The sequence below is a fragment of the Capra hircus genome, chromosome 29 (genome assembly GCF_001704415.2).
Source record: "Capra hircus breed San Clemente chromosome 29, ASM170441v1, whole genome shotgun sequence".
Lineage (NCBI taxonomy): Eukaryota > Metazoa > Chordata > Mammalia > Artiodactyla > Bovidae > Capra > Capra hircus.
The window spans coordinates 33,839,457-33,853,341 of NC_030836.1; the positions used below are offsets into that span (position 1 = coordinate 33,839,457).

At 51.6% G+C, this 13,885-nt stretch overlaps 1 protein-coding gene across 5 annotated transcripts in view; it reads right to left on the reverse strand.

The window, feature by feature from the left end:
- The window catches only part of NTM (neurotrimin), a 959,643-nt gene continuing 946,144 nt past the window's right edge, over positions 387 to 13,885 (reverse strand). For 3 of the 5 annotated variants that reach the window (XM_013975868.2, XM_018043575.1, XM_018043572.1), the window contains 3 exons: positions 13,005 to 13,040; positions 8,375 to 8,407; positions 387 to 2,183 (listed from right to left, as the gene is read on the reverse strand). In XM_013975868.2, the coding sequence (XP_013831322.1) occupies positions 2,080 to 2,183; positions 8,375 to 8,407; positions 13,005 to 13,040 (173 nt within the window). In that variant the 3' untranslated portion in view covers positions 387 to 2,079. The remainder of the gene's footprint in view (positions 2,184 to 8,374; positions 8,408 to 13,004; positions 13,041 to 13,885) is intronic. The other 2 variants (XM_018043573.1, XM_018043574.1) reach the window with 2 other exon arrangements.

Genomic DNA, 13,885 nt, shown 5'->3' on the forward strand with positions numbered 1-13,885 from the left:
GCTGATGAGGCTTGGGATTTGTCAATACTCACGCACAATGTCTCAGAGGTTTGGGGGGCGATGGCTGCACTCTGCACCCACAAGTAATCACGTGTGAAAGCTGTCCCTGGACCTGCCATCTGGGTTACCAGGGGAGCTGCGGACACAGCAGGTCCTCCTGAAGACACTGGAGGTGTGGTCAACAGAGCCTCACCTCCCCTGCTTGTAATGGAGGAGTGTTTCCCAGAACCTCTGCCTGCGGTCAGAGCCCACGCCACGGGGAGCCCCCCTCCACCCCCGAGGGGGCCAGAGAGCCTGAGTCAGGAGCCCGAACCCTCCTTCACGCCTGAGCCAGGCAGGTGCTGCTCCCCCACACCCCCTGCTTGACAATGAGGTACCACACCAGGTGAAGAGGGACATGGAACACTTTTTAATGTCAAGTCAGAGACAACCCTTCCCTCCCAGCCCCCAATCCCACCTTCCCTCACCACATCAGGACCCCTCCCCGAGGCCCCTCCGGTTCCCAGACTTCGGGGGACGAAGAAAAGTTTACCTAAAAACTGCCTTTTCTTCTCTTTCATACACACGCACACAAAGGTGGGAAATTAAATAAAATAAACCAAGAGGATTAGATTCTCCAGCGGTCACAAAGGCATCCTAGATTCCCATGACGGGCTAAAGCGAGTGGTTACTGACTGCGGAGTTGCTTCGGCTGCTTGCTGTCTGTCCACACCCAGGGCTCTTGCTGGAGAAGCCGGGCCTCCCGCATCAGCCCTCACGTCCGAGAGCCGCCCCTGGAAAAGATGCTGCGCCTGGTGTTAGTGGTTTGTTTTCTTTTTTCGCGTTTTAGAAATGTCTCTGACATGTGAATAACCCAGGAAAATAAAAAGGCAGGAGCTGATTACACAATTACCAGTAAACTCTATCATCTTTTAGAAGAGCAACACACAGCTAACGCCATATACAGCATGCAGTAATGTTTGAGAAAGGACCCTGCTGAGAAAGAAAATGGCTAGAACTCTAACAAAAAAAAATATATGTATATATATATATATACTGTATAATATATGTCATCAAAAGAAGCATTGTCAGCAAACTCAAGATACAGTGCAGGTCACCCTTCCGTTTCTAAACAGCATGTAGAAGCATAGTATTGTCTGCATTAAATGCACAGAATAAGAAGAAATCTGTAGCGCTGGTGGAGATGTTGGTTAAATTGCATGTGGTTTTTTTTTTTTTTTTGGTGGATTTGCCAAATCCTCACCAGGGGGTCAATGCCTGGTGTGTGGTCCACCAGTTGTAAACCTAGGTAAGAAGTACACTATTCAAGTCTAACCTTTAACAAACACACTTCCCTTCACCCCTTTCATCTGTGTACTTTTTTTTTTAGTTTTGTCTTGTTTTTGCACTAAGTTTTAGACTCATATCAGAAAATATAATTAATAAAATTAATAATGAATCAGAATCCCTTATTATCCATGATGTCCATGTAGTAAAATGGAAAAAAAAAAAAAAAAGAACGTTTAAGAATATCTTTTGTGACTGTTGATTGTGGGATTGTTGTAGCTGTCAGGCCGTCTTGTTTTTTCCTTTTTATTCATCTTTTTGATGCTGCATTTCATCACACACACAAAATAGGGACACAGTCCAGGAACGGGCCCGCTCGCCTCCCTCTGAGTTAGTTCTTCTCTACGGAATGATTGAATTTGGGGTGGCCGAACTCCAGAATTTTCCTTGGTGGGGGGGGCACTGTGGTGGGCAGAGCAGCTGAGCCCCTGCCCGCCTGGTAACAGAGGTCACGCCATGCAGTTTACGGGTGGGTCCAGAGCCATGGGCATTCTTCCCATTTGGAAAAAGAAAGAAAACTCGGCTGTACCTAGGTATCTGCACGGTGATTTCCAGTGTCCTCATTCAATTCGTTTTCCCAGAGCATTCTTTGTTCCCCTCCCTCGAATTTGTGTCCCCTTCGGCTCTGTTGTCTGAATTTGGTGGGATCGTGTCTGCTTTAGAACAGGGGTGCTCGCCTTGTTGGTGTTGGTCGCCATCGCTGACGTGTTGGCGGTGCGGCGGCTCCTCCCCATCGGGGATGCGGCTCTCACATCAAAATTTGAGGAGCAGGTGCAAGACCAGGAGAGGTAGCAGCCAGAGGCAGCCTGCCCTCCTCGACGACGTCCCATTGCTCACTTCGCTGACGGCACCTGGGCCTGCAGAGAGAACACACCTGCCGTGAGCCTGGCCCCCTGCCTCACAGAGGCGCCTCTCCAGCCGGAAGCCTCCAGCGCCCCCCCCCCCCCCCGTCCACACACTGGGACTGTGTGGGGAATGAACCCTCCACAGCCTGATCCTGAGGACACGGCTAGGTGATGGGGAGTCTGCCCGTGCAGGGAGGGGCTGAGAGATGTGGCTTTCAGTGTGCAGGTGGCCACTACTCCCCTGCCATCAGAACACGCTGAGGCCCTGGCTCAGGGGGCAGGTTCAAGAAGAAGGTGGTGGATTCATGAACACCCTACCCAGAGCTTCGGTAAAGCGACATCCCTATATCGTCTACGTCATCGTCCAACCCCTCTGAGTACTGCCCGTCTCAAACATCCACGTGGCCCTTCAGCCACCCCACCTGTCCTGCAGGAAAGCACGTGGTGGACACACTGACCCCCTGTAGATGCTGCGCAGCCTTGGCATTCCTTCACTCTATTTCAGGGCAGTGCTCTCGGCCTCTCCCCCATCTAGACCTCGCTAAGAGCAGACCTCCCTCAAGTTCCACAGGCTCAGAAGGTCAAACCCAGCTGTCATGAGGTGGGAGCAGGCCAAGAGACAGGTGGCCTGTGGCTGTGCACACAGGAGGATTTCCAGGGACAGGGGAAGGCAAAGCATGCCACGGCATGCGTCTGTCGAGGGGAGATGGATGGCACCTTTCTCTAAGAGCCACGCAGCAGCCTGGCCTGCACACAGATGCTCGTGGAGATGGAGCCAGATTCCGGAGGCAAGGTAACTATGAGGTCACAACACTCCCCAGCAACTTCCCTATCATTTAAGCTTTCCGGCTCCCTGAGCCCCATGACCATGAACTCCAATGACAAATGTAGTTAGGATTCATGAACAGTGCACACGCGTTTGGATGCCTGGATGAATTAGGCGCCTGATGGAGCAAGGCATCTTCTCAGCGCGCTTGCCCTGGCAGCCTCTGTCTCACTGGACTGTGCTGTTGCTGTTCTTCACTAGCTGTCGGGTCCAACTCTTTGCCACCCCTTGGACACATCAGTGCCCTCTGTCCTTCACTGTCGCCCTGGAGTTTGCTCAAATCCGTGTCCACTGAGTCAGTGATGCTATCACTGGACTTAGCAGAGGCATTTGAAGCCGGTGCCCCCTCTAAGTCCACATCCTCACCGGGTTGAAGGGACAAAGCTAGACCTGCTTGCCTGACTCGGACGCTGGACATGGAGACAACTCTGGGTAATACAGTTTACCATCAAGCCAGCCTCCCTAATGCCATATGGAATTATGTTCTCAAGTCTTAGAACTCCTAGCCTGGAAGCAATGCCCATATGATTACTTTCTTAGGCCTTTGGAACAAAGCTCTTGTTCTAACCTAAGCCTACCCCTGAACAGTTTGAGTCTGAAATGCACCAGGTCATCCAGCCTCTGTGTCTCTGGTGCTGCTTCTCAGTGAAGGGCGATGACTCGTCACCCTAAAGTATCTCTTTGGCACACAGATTATTTTAAGTTGAGAACAGCCAAGGCTCAAGACTGAGGAAGAAGCTTTGATCTTCCTTGGAAGAAAAGCTGTGAACCGAGACAGGATATTAGAAAGCAGAGACATCATTTTGCTGACAAAGGTCTGCGTGGTGTAAGCTATGGTTTTTCCATTAGTCATATATGGATGTGAGAGTTGGACCATAAAGATGACTGAGCACCAAAGAATTGACACTTTCAAATTGTCATGTTGAAGAAGACTCTTGAGCGTCCCTTGGACTGCAAGGAGATCCAACCAGTCCATCCTAAAGGAAATCAACCCCGAATATTCACTGGAAAGACTGAGGCTAAAGCTGAAGCTCCAATACTTTGGCCACCTGATGTGAAGAGCTGACTCATTGGAAGAGACCCTGATGCTGGGAAAGATCGAAGGCAGCAGAAGAAGGGCACAACAGAGGATGAGATGGTTGAATGGCATCATTGACTCAATGGACTTGAGTTTGAGCAAACTCTGGGAGATGGTGAAGGACAGAGAAGCCTGGTGTGCTGCAGTCCATGGGGTCGCAAAAAATTGGACAAGACTAGTGACTGAACAAAAACAACACCTGGCTGGGTAAAAAATGTAGAAGGAGGACCCGTTCCAGGAAAGGAGCTGTCACCACAGGTAATTACAGTGTGAACTGGCTGTGGCGACAGGGAGGAACCTGCAGAATCTGTCTGTTATCCTTCCCCTCTGTGTCCATCTCTGCCTGCCCGCCAATAACTGCCACCATACAGCGGCATTTCCATCTCCATGTGAATTGCCTCCTCTCCCTTTGAAGTCCTAACCCCCTGTCCCCAGCATCCTCTTCTGTCTTTAGCTGAAGACGGTTTTTAAGGTGAAGGTTTGGGACATTTTGGTGAGTGCATGAGTTATCCTTGTCTCTTCCATGTACGTGTGAGCTCAATTGCTCAGTTGTGTCTGCCTCTTCACAACCCCATGGATAGCAGCCCACCAGGCGCCTCTGTCCATGGGGATTCTCCAGGCAAGAATACTGGAGTGGATTGCCATGCTCTCCTCCAAGGGATCTTCTTGATCTAAGGATCAAACCCAAATCTCCTGTGTCTTCCACTGCAGGTGGACTCTTTACCACTGAGCCAGGGAAACCCTTTCATGTATATGCTGCTGCTGCTAAGTCGCTTCAGTCATGTCCAACTCTGTGCAACCCCACAGGACGGCAACCCACCAGGCTCCTCCATCCATGGGACTTTCCAGGCGAGAGTACTGGAAACATTTCCTTCTCTGTTCATGTATACATGTATCATTAAATTTGTATTTTATTTTTTCCTGTTACTCTGTTTCATGTCAATTTAATTATTCAGCCAGCCAGAAGAACCTAGAAGGATACAGGAAATTTTCTTCCTCCCCAACCGCAGTGCTCCTGAGGCCAGAACTCCTTGGCAGAGCGAGTTCTCCCAAGGAGAAGGACACGAGATGACTCCTCTGCTCCCCACCAGGGAGGTGAATGTCTGGGTGACACAAAGCTTAACCCCCTCCCTCTCCCAATCCACCACATATCCGTGACAAGCGGGCACCCCTGTGAACCTCCAAAGCTCCGGATGACTTGTAATTCAATTTCAGATTTGCTTATCCTTGACCATTGATCACAAATTGGTTGCATCTTCTAAAATCTAACTCCTGTTTCTATACAGCTCATCTCCAGAAACCTCAGCTTTTATGTTCAATCACTTCTGACTCTATACACATTCTTTGGAATCTCAGGAAAGAAGTTGCCCCCAGAGAGGACGCCCTTTCACTCTGGGACACCCCAATATTCTTGGCAGGAGAGCCCTACCTTTGCCTGAGGCCACCTCTGAGACGGGGAGTTTGTTCTGGGTTCCTGGGAGCCAGGTTCCAAGTGTGATGGGAGGGTTGGTGGCTGCATGCCCCTCCCCCAGGCACGCTGCCCGTGATTCCAAGTGTGTTCTGCTCACTTTGCTCACACGTCTGGACACACAGGTATCTATTCACACAGAGCTTCCTTTCTCTCTCACTTCTTTTCTCTCCTGAATACTGGCTCACACAGCTTTGAAACTCACTCCCCACTCATCCCAGCATGGCCTCCTGTTCCGGCTCCTGGTAGGAGAAGGGGGACGATGCCAGTTCCCGCATGGAGACGCTCTCTGCCCCTGCCGCCCTCCACTCCTCTGGGCTGCGGGCACCGCACGTCTCCAGGGAGGTGGATAGAGGATGCACACAGCAGGCAGACAGCCCAGCAGGGACCTGGCCAGGCAAGAAAAGTCAGAAGCCTTGTCTGCTGGCCAGGGAGTCTGCAGCATCCCGCGGGAGGCGGCTGGGAGCTGGCCAACATGCCGGGCACCTGGCAGCGGCCGCGGTGTGGCAGGTATCTGGGGTGCGTGTTGTGTTCCGATTCTTCCTGCTCCCCTGGGGCTCCTGGATGCTCTGCTGCCTGTCGGGATGCACACAGGGAGCCTGTGGGGAGGGCCCTGATCCCCCGTATTAGAGAACGCCTCCCAGAGAAGAGAGGAAATGCCTGCTGGGGGTGAGGGGGCAGGGAGGGCGCTCGGAGTGTGATGTTCTGTAGCTGCCCTCCTCTCCCAGGTGTGTCCGTGGGGCTGGTGCTCCCAGGACACTGCCATGTCCAGCAGGACGTCGCCTCCCCATCCCTTCCTGCTCCCCACCCAGCATCTCTCTGGACACAGCTGCCCCGGAGAAGGAAACAGCGGTGGCTCCCAGAGAAACTGAGGCAGGGTCTCCCCGCATCCTCTCAGAGTCCACGCACCAGCTGCCCACCACCCACCCTGGACTTTCTGGGTTGACTCCGTATGCCAACCCCAGGCCGATGTTTCTGTGACTCCAAGCTGACCAGACCACTAATGGATTCGATTCCTTGGGCCTTTAGGGAACCTCTTAGCTGCTCCGTAGGACAGTCAGAGGCTTGCTCTGACTCCTTAGCCCCACTCCAGGACACGTGTGCCTCAGGCTCTCCCTGCTCCCACTCCACACAACACCAGCAACACACATAGGCGTATGCATGGGTGTGCGCCTTCCAGCCTGTTCTCTTTCCTCCCCACCATCACCCCTTCTGCCTGAAATACTCTTCACCAGACTCACTTCTACTCCTTGTTCCAGGTTCTGTTCTGGCCTCAGCCACCTCTTCCAGGCAGCCTTCCTTGACTTGCTTTGTTCCCTTCTACCACACCATACACATCCCACTATTAAAATACACACCCATCCTACAGTTCCCTTCATGTGCCTCACGTGTCTCCTCCTCCATGCTGTGAGCTCCATAAGGGCAGGATCTGTGCCCAGTACCTCAGCAGGTACTTAACAAACATTAGCTGAAGGAAGGAAGGGGCCAGAACAGTGACCCATGCTGACGTGTCTATACCTACTTTGTGTCTGTGTTTTTCTTTTTCTTACAATTCTACTTGAAAAAGAAAAGTACAAACCAAACTGAAAACAAAGCAAAACATTCTCCTACTTTGCCTTCTTTCAAACACCTTTCCACCACTTTTCTAACAATTCCAATACAAGTCATTGAAAATTCGCGTGGTTGAGGAAAGATATACCCAGAGGTAAGGCCACATTGGTTAGGATTCCAGGTGGAGTGTTTGCACCTGGAAATGGGTTCTGGCCCCTTGAAGTCCCTCATGTAGGAGAAAAAGGCTGTTATCTCCTGCTTTAATATGTGGAAACTCACTCATAAGTGACGTCCCCAAGGTCCCTTGATTTCTGTCTCCAAATACAATTTTCTTTTCATGGACTCGGAGCTGTGGCTTTGTGGGCCGCTCACATCTCCAGAGAAGAGAGCAGAGAGTGAGGCTTCAGGGCCTGCCCAGCCTGGGTACCGGTCAAGGTGGGGTCCCCAGGCCTGCCCACACTGATCAGCACAGGAAGATCCCCACGAGAGGAGGGGAACCTGGACTTGCTGTCCAGGCAGGTACGGATCCCAGGCTTCGGGCGTGAGGCCCTCTCAGAACCCGTGCTGGCCAGGGGAACAGCTCAGCCCAGCTGCTTGGTGATGCGGCCACACAGAGGAGGTCTGTGTGCTCCGTCTAGCAGTGCCTCCACTTGACATGGAAGGCCTTACTTCCTCAGTCTCATTAGCCAGTTCTGGAGGCCTGAAGAGCCTAATTACCAGGACCGTCAGGGTCCTGGGGAGCTGTGACGAGTGTCAATTTATCCATCGGAAACATCTGGACGGAATGAAAGCCCCCGAATAAGATGAGTTTTTATTCGTAGCCAAGTGACTCACCCAAAACCGCCCCCTTCCTTCCCCTGACCCCTTCCTCCTGCCACTTCCCTTCCAGTTCCAAGTTAGAAAAAGAGAAAATGGGGTAAGCAGAGGCCAGCATGCAAGGCCAAGGTCCAGGAAGATCATTGCATTAGAGCATCATGTGCAAAGAAAGAGGCGGGCCTACTACAGAAGGGCCCAGATGTGGAGCTATTCTGGGCACTGACAGGTCCCCATTAGTGCTGCCAGCAAAGATAAGTTAGACTTTGCAGGGGAGGCATCCGGGGAGAATCGATGTCCTTGGGGATGGTTAATCTGAATTGACACAGGGCCGGCCCGAGGTCAGGCGGTCCCCACCGGGCTGCCTCCTGGGGTTAGCGCAGAAGAGAACGCATCTTGCAAGAAGGCAACGAGTCTTGTGCCCCCCAGCCCAAGGCAGCATCTGCCTGGAAAGTAAACATACCAACCTTTCCCAGGGGGCAGAGTTGTGGTTTTCACTTCTAAAAGAAATGAAAAAACAAGCCACTGTTATGGCAGAAAGCAGCCAGAGACATTCACTTTACCCTCCGATGGTTTGGGGGAGGAGGCTGAACCGGCCCAGACCCTGTACTGTCCTAGCCGCAGCCCAGCCCTGGGACACGCGCCCCTCTGCTGTGCTGGGAAGTCAGTTGGCATAGGTTGAGTGGGGGTTGGGGCAGGATGCTCACATTGGATCTCTGATTCAGAGATCCAGCATCCCTGCCGTGTCTTGGCTGGGGAAGCTGGTATCCTGGAGCCTAAGCCCCTAAGCCAATAAACACTTCTCTGTAGAACAACCCTTTTCTTCTTTGGCCACCAGACTACCCTCTAATTAGCTGAAGTCTGCAGAAGCAGAAGTGGAAGTGTTTGTCACTCAGCTGTGTTTGACTTCTTGCGATCCCATGGACTGCAGCCTCCCAGGCTCCTCTGACCATGGGATTTTCCAGGCAAGAATACTGGAGTGGGTTACTGTGCCCTCCTCCAGGATCTTCCTAACCCAGGAGTTGAACCTGGGTCTCCTGCATTGCAGGTGGATTTTTTATCGTCTGAGTCACCAGGGAAGCCCTGAAGTCTGCAGGCTTTATTATAAAGCGAAAGCTTAGGCCCTCCTGCAGTAGCATGAATGCAGGTGCCCACGCTCTGTTTGATCTCTAAAGTTAACCGCATTCATCTATGCATCTTTGAGATATTAGTGAGCGAGGTTCTGTGTACCGGAGGAGGCCAGACCTTTGATATCTGACCTCTCTTGATGAGTCAGACTGTAACCAGCTGGTCCCGAGGGCTTCCTCTCCCTGGGGGTGATCTAAGACAGTAAGACCTGCATCCCTGATGCTGGGACCTGCCTGGGGAAATGCTGGGCATCAGCTCCCCTCTGCTGGCTGGACCAGGAAAGACCTCCACTCACCAGTTCAGGCTCTCGGGACAATGCACAGAGCCTGTCCTGCTGACTGGCCAGAAGCAGGCTGACTTCTCATCTTTCCTCGTTACCTGGGGGCCTCTAAATGCATGCATCCTGGATACAGAGGATGGGAAATCCTTCCACAGGGTATGTGCGTGTGTGTGCTAAGTCACTTCAGTCATGTCCTACTCTTCGTGACCCCATAGACTGTATCCCACCAGGCCGGTCCATGGGACTTCCCAGGCAAGAATACTGGAGTAGGGTGCCATTTCCTTCTCCAGGGGATCTTCTCAACCCAGGGATTGAACCTGCATCTCTGCGTCTCCTGTATTGGCTGGTGGGTTCTTTACCACTAGCATCACCTGGGAAGCCCTCCACCTTGTGTACAGGTATCTAATCACCATGATTCACACTTTAAATATCTTACAATTTTACTCATGGATTATACCTGAAATAAGGGAAAATACAGCTGAGAAAAAGAAAATGACATTAAAGCCTTTAGCACTGAAGTGATAGGATTCTCCGTGCAAAGATCCTTGCATATAGAAGGAAAGAACCTAGAGATGACTCCATCTAAACTCAACCAGAACATCTGACCAAAAACACCTGAGTACGTCCCCAGGTATCCAAACTCTCAGTCTACTCTTTAAAGGCACCTGAGACATGACAGAACTCTTGATCCAACTGGACATTAGCTGCCCCAAGAAGCCACTCTGGAAAAGGCTGTGGGCAGATCAGTAATCAAAGATTGAAGCGGTGACTCAGAGAAGTCAATGGTCAATCAATAACACGATCTCTCTGCCACCAAACCCAGCTGAACCCAAGTTCCTAGGTGAGCACAGGGCTGCTGTCTTAGTGAGCAGAAGAGGGCTGGATTCATGCCAGAATGGATACATAGGATAGACAAACATTCCAGAAATAGGGCGAGGGGATTTTAGTTTGGTACCTTCTGTATTTAGCCACAGGTACCGTAGAAATGCTGACTGCTGAGAGGTTGGGTTTAATGAGCTCTCTCTCATCCTCAGCAGGAAGAACAGATCCTCTCTCGCACTGCAACTGTTTCTTCTGATGCACGGGGTTGACTTCCTCCCCTCTTCTCTATTAAGATGATTTGATGGTCACTGCGAGGTTCGCCGGCATGAATCAGCCAACCTTCCCCAGAATACTGATAGCGTCGAATCTGACTCCTCGCCCAGGAGATAAAAGACAACGGACCAGAGATGGGAAATGAACAGCCACCGAGCCACTGAGTGCGTCCCCTGCACTTGCCTGTGAGGGAGGGCATGAGGGATGGTGGTGGGTCCGCCAGTCCTTAGTTATCGTGGCAGGAGTCCTGCAGCACTACATATTAACACGAGACGGGGACATGCAGTCCACTGTGTTCGTGAGAGGGGGAGCAGAGAAATACATCAGCGTGGCAGAAAATGCTGAGAAGGAACGAAATTCTCTTTTCTGGATCCTTCTGGACCATTCGAATACTGAGTAACAAAATAGGTGGGAATGCCTCTTAAAGCTAAGTGTTCCTCATGGGTGGAAATCCGTCTAGATGAGGGGAGCATAACCTGGGCGTATTGCAGAGAAACGAGGTAGCTCTCTGTTCTAGGGTAGGCTGGCCATGGAGGAGGAAAAAGCAACACGCACACACACACACACACACACACACACACACAGAGGGATGCATAACATAAATGCCCCAAGAGCATGGTCTTTCTTCTCTAATACAGTCCTTCGTGTACAAGAGTCTGACAGCTATACTGAAGACCACACTAATCCAAGTCTTGGAATATTCCAGGATTCTACCATCTACAACACTGGCCTTGACTCATTGCCCTGCACCCAACAAGAAGGGTGATGGGGTGGGAGCAACGTAGGGGAGAGAGCTGGCATGGAGACCCTGCCTCACATGCACAGTGGATCACAGCGCACAGTGCGGTGAGGGCGCCCAGCTCTGAGTCAGCAGGTGGAGCCTCTGCTCCTAGTCCCCTGCTCAGAACCAGGCAGGGATTTGTTTACTTCTGGTCAGTTTTGTTACTGTGGGCTTCAATGTGGGATGTGCTCCCTCCATCCCTGGGGTGCACCTTCAGTGGAGTTCTAACTCCTTAGCAACCAATCCCTATTTCAAAAGTTCCCTTTCCAGCTGAGAATACAGATACCAGTGATTACAATGAGCTGCCACTCTAAGTCATTTAAAGTCCCTCGCAAGTTGTCGTCTGCCTACCTCCAGCCTCTCACACGTCCCTTTCACCATGTATGTCCTTTGCCAGTTTTGCAACATTCTTCGAGATCTGTACATATGCCTTGGTCAGGGGTTCAATAAGCACATATCGAATCACTAATTGAACCTGGAGCCTTCCATTGACTTCCCTTTCTATTTCTGTTTCACTTTGCTGTTTGTGGTTCATCACCACAGCGCTCTATATCACTAAGGCGAATACTGCATCCCTGAATCTTCTCACCATAAAAGCTTTCTCCTCTTCCGTCAAATAAGTTCCCATATAATTCATTTCCTTCCATCTCCCCCCTCCCCAAGTCTAACGCCATCCTCTGATGATTGCTTGCACGGCCAGATGTGAATGGATGAACAGGATGAGGGGGGTGCTAGGTGGGATGAGGAGGATGGCAGGAAGTGGGGAGAGACCCTCTCTTCACTGTGCTCACAGCCTCTTTCCTGCGGGGCTCTCCGAGGGTAGGCACGGTCCTCAGCAGGGAAAGGTAAACGGCATACACACCATGGGTCCAACTCCACCACTCAGCTTGGGCCCACTTCTGAACATTTTGTCATGGTCTAAATGAATCACTTTAGCTAGGCTAGGGGCCTTGACAAAATTTGAGGGGCTGAGTAGAACGAGGCGAGAGATGCAGGTATCACAGGGTGGGAAGGGTTGGCATGAAAGAGGTGGAAAGAAGCTAGGGAGAGGGCTTGAGAAATGAGTTCATGAACTCCTGGATCGTGATATGGGGGGGTTCCTGTAACCAGAGACTGCGCTCCAATGGTTCAAGATGCACCTGGTGGTTTCCAAAGCCTTCTTACCATGCGTTCTCAGGTGAAGGCTAGAACAACTCTGATTGTAAGGCGGGTCAGTTCTATGGCCCAGAAGAGGAAATTGAGTCTAAATGACACTTCCTGACCTGCCCAAGTGCACAGCACCCCTGGAAGTCCGGCTCTGGACAGAAGCTCAGCGGCGTCCACTCCAAGGACCTTGCAGGGGCACCTGCCCACCTTCCTCCCTAAAAATGCTCCCCATGAATGCTGTGGCAGCTTAGGGACCCTCTGAAACTCTCTGCACTGGAGGTTCGCTTCTGTGGCTGATTAGGGGGCGGTTGCTGTCACTGGGGACTCCTATGAGAAGCACTCAGTGGCTGGATTTCTCTGCCTGTTGCCCCAAGCCTCACTCTCTGAGCCTTTTGTCTCCATGCAGATCTCCAGGCTTTGAAAAGATAGGGTTGTTTCTTTTCTTCTCCCTTCCCAGCCCTTCAGGGGAGGAGGGCAATGTGAGCAGAGAATAAGGGGGTCCTTGGAGTTTCATTGGCTCCCAGTAACCCACTTAGCACCTGCCACCATCCACTAGCTGCTGGACAGACAGGAGCCTTGGCGAACACACAGCAGGGCACGGGGAGGGGGCTCTGGGAGAAAGCGGGGAGGGGAGAACCGATAAAGCAAGGGGAGGGGGGATACTGACCTTGCAACAAAGATGAGCTTGTAGGCTCACTTAGCTCTATATCGGGTGAGGGACACACAGGAGAGAAAAATGAAAACAAACACACGTATTATATACAGCAGCTATATATCCATCATATATAGTTTGTATACCAGCTTTCACAAACATTTCTGGAGGGATGGAAAAATAAAGGAACACACAAAAACCAGAGGTGGTGGGGCAAGATGCAGATGAGGAATGGTGAAGGGCTGGGTGCGTGCACACGGGATGCCGAGGTTGAAAGGCGAGGGGCTGGCCATGCATTTGCAGCCCCCACAGGAGCACGGACTCTGGGCGTGTGCTGAGCTGGGGTGCTGAACTAGTAGCAGAGGACTGAAGCCTCTTTCCAGATGAGATCTGCGTCTCATCCACAGCTCCACTGGTTCACTTGGGGAGACCAAGCTCAGGGATTTCTGGCCTCCCAGCACCACAGCAGGAATCTCTATGATTCAGGATCCCAGGGGCTGAATTCTCCTGGGCCCCTGATGCCTCGGGAGCCTTAGGGACCAGGTTCTCAGAATCCTACTGGTAAGGTTCCTGCTAGGAAGGACCACCAATTCCCCATTTGACTGTAGTTCCTCAAAGGTATTGACCCTGAAGGAATCTAACCAGCACCAGCATCCCTCACTTTTCAACATCAGGTCATGTGTGCAGCTTCCAAGCAGGTTGGTGGCAAAATGATGCTACCATTTTGATAGCTGGCCCTTGGATGCTACAGGAGAAGGAGTTTCATCACAAAGTTTGTGTATTCACAGAAAGCAAAGGCTGCTTCCTAACCTGCCCAAGTCGGCTTGATGGGTCTGATCATAGGAAAGGACATAGAAAACTCGCTAACACGTTCATATTTGTCAAGAGGCCTTAAT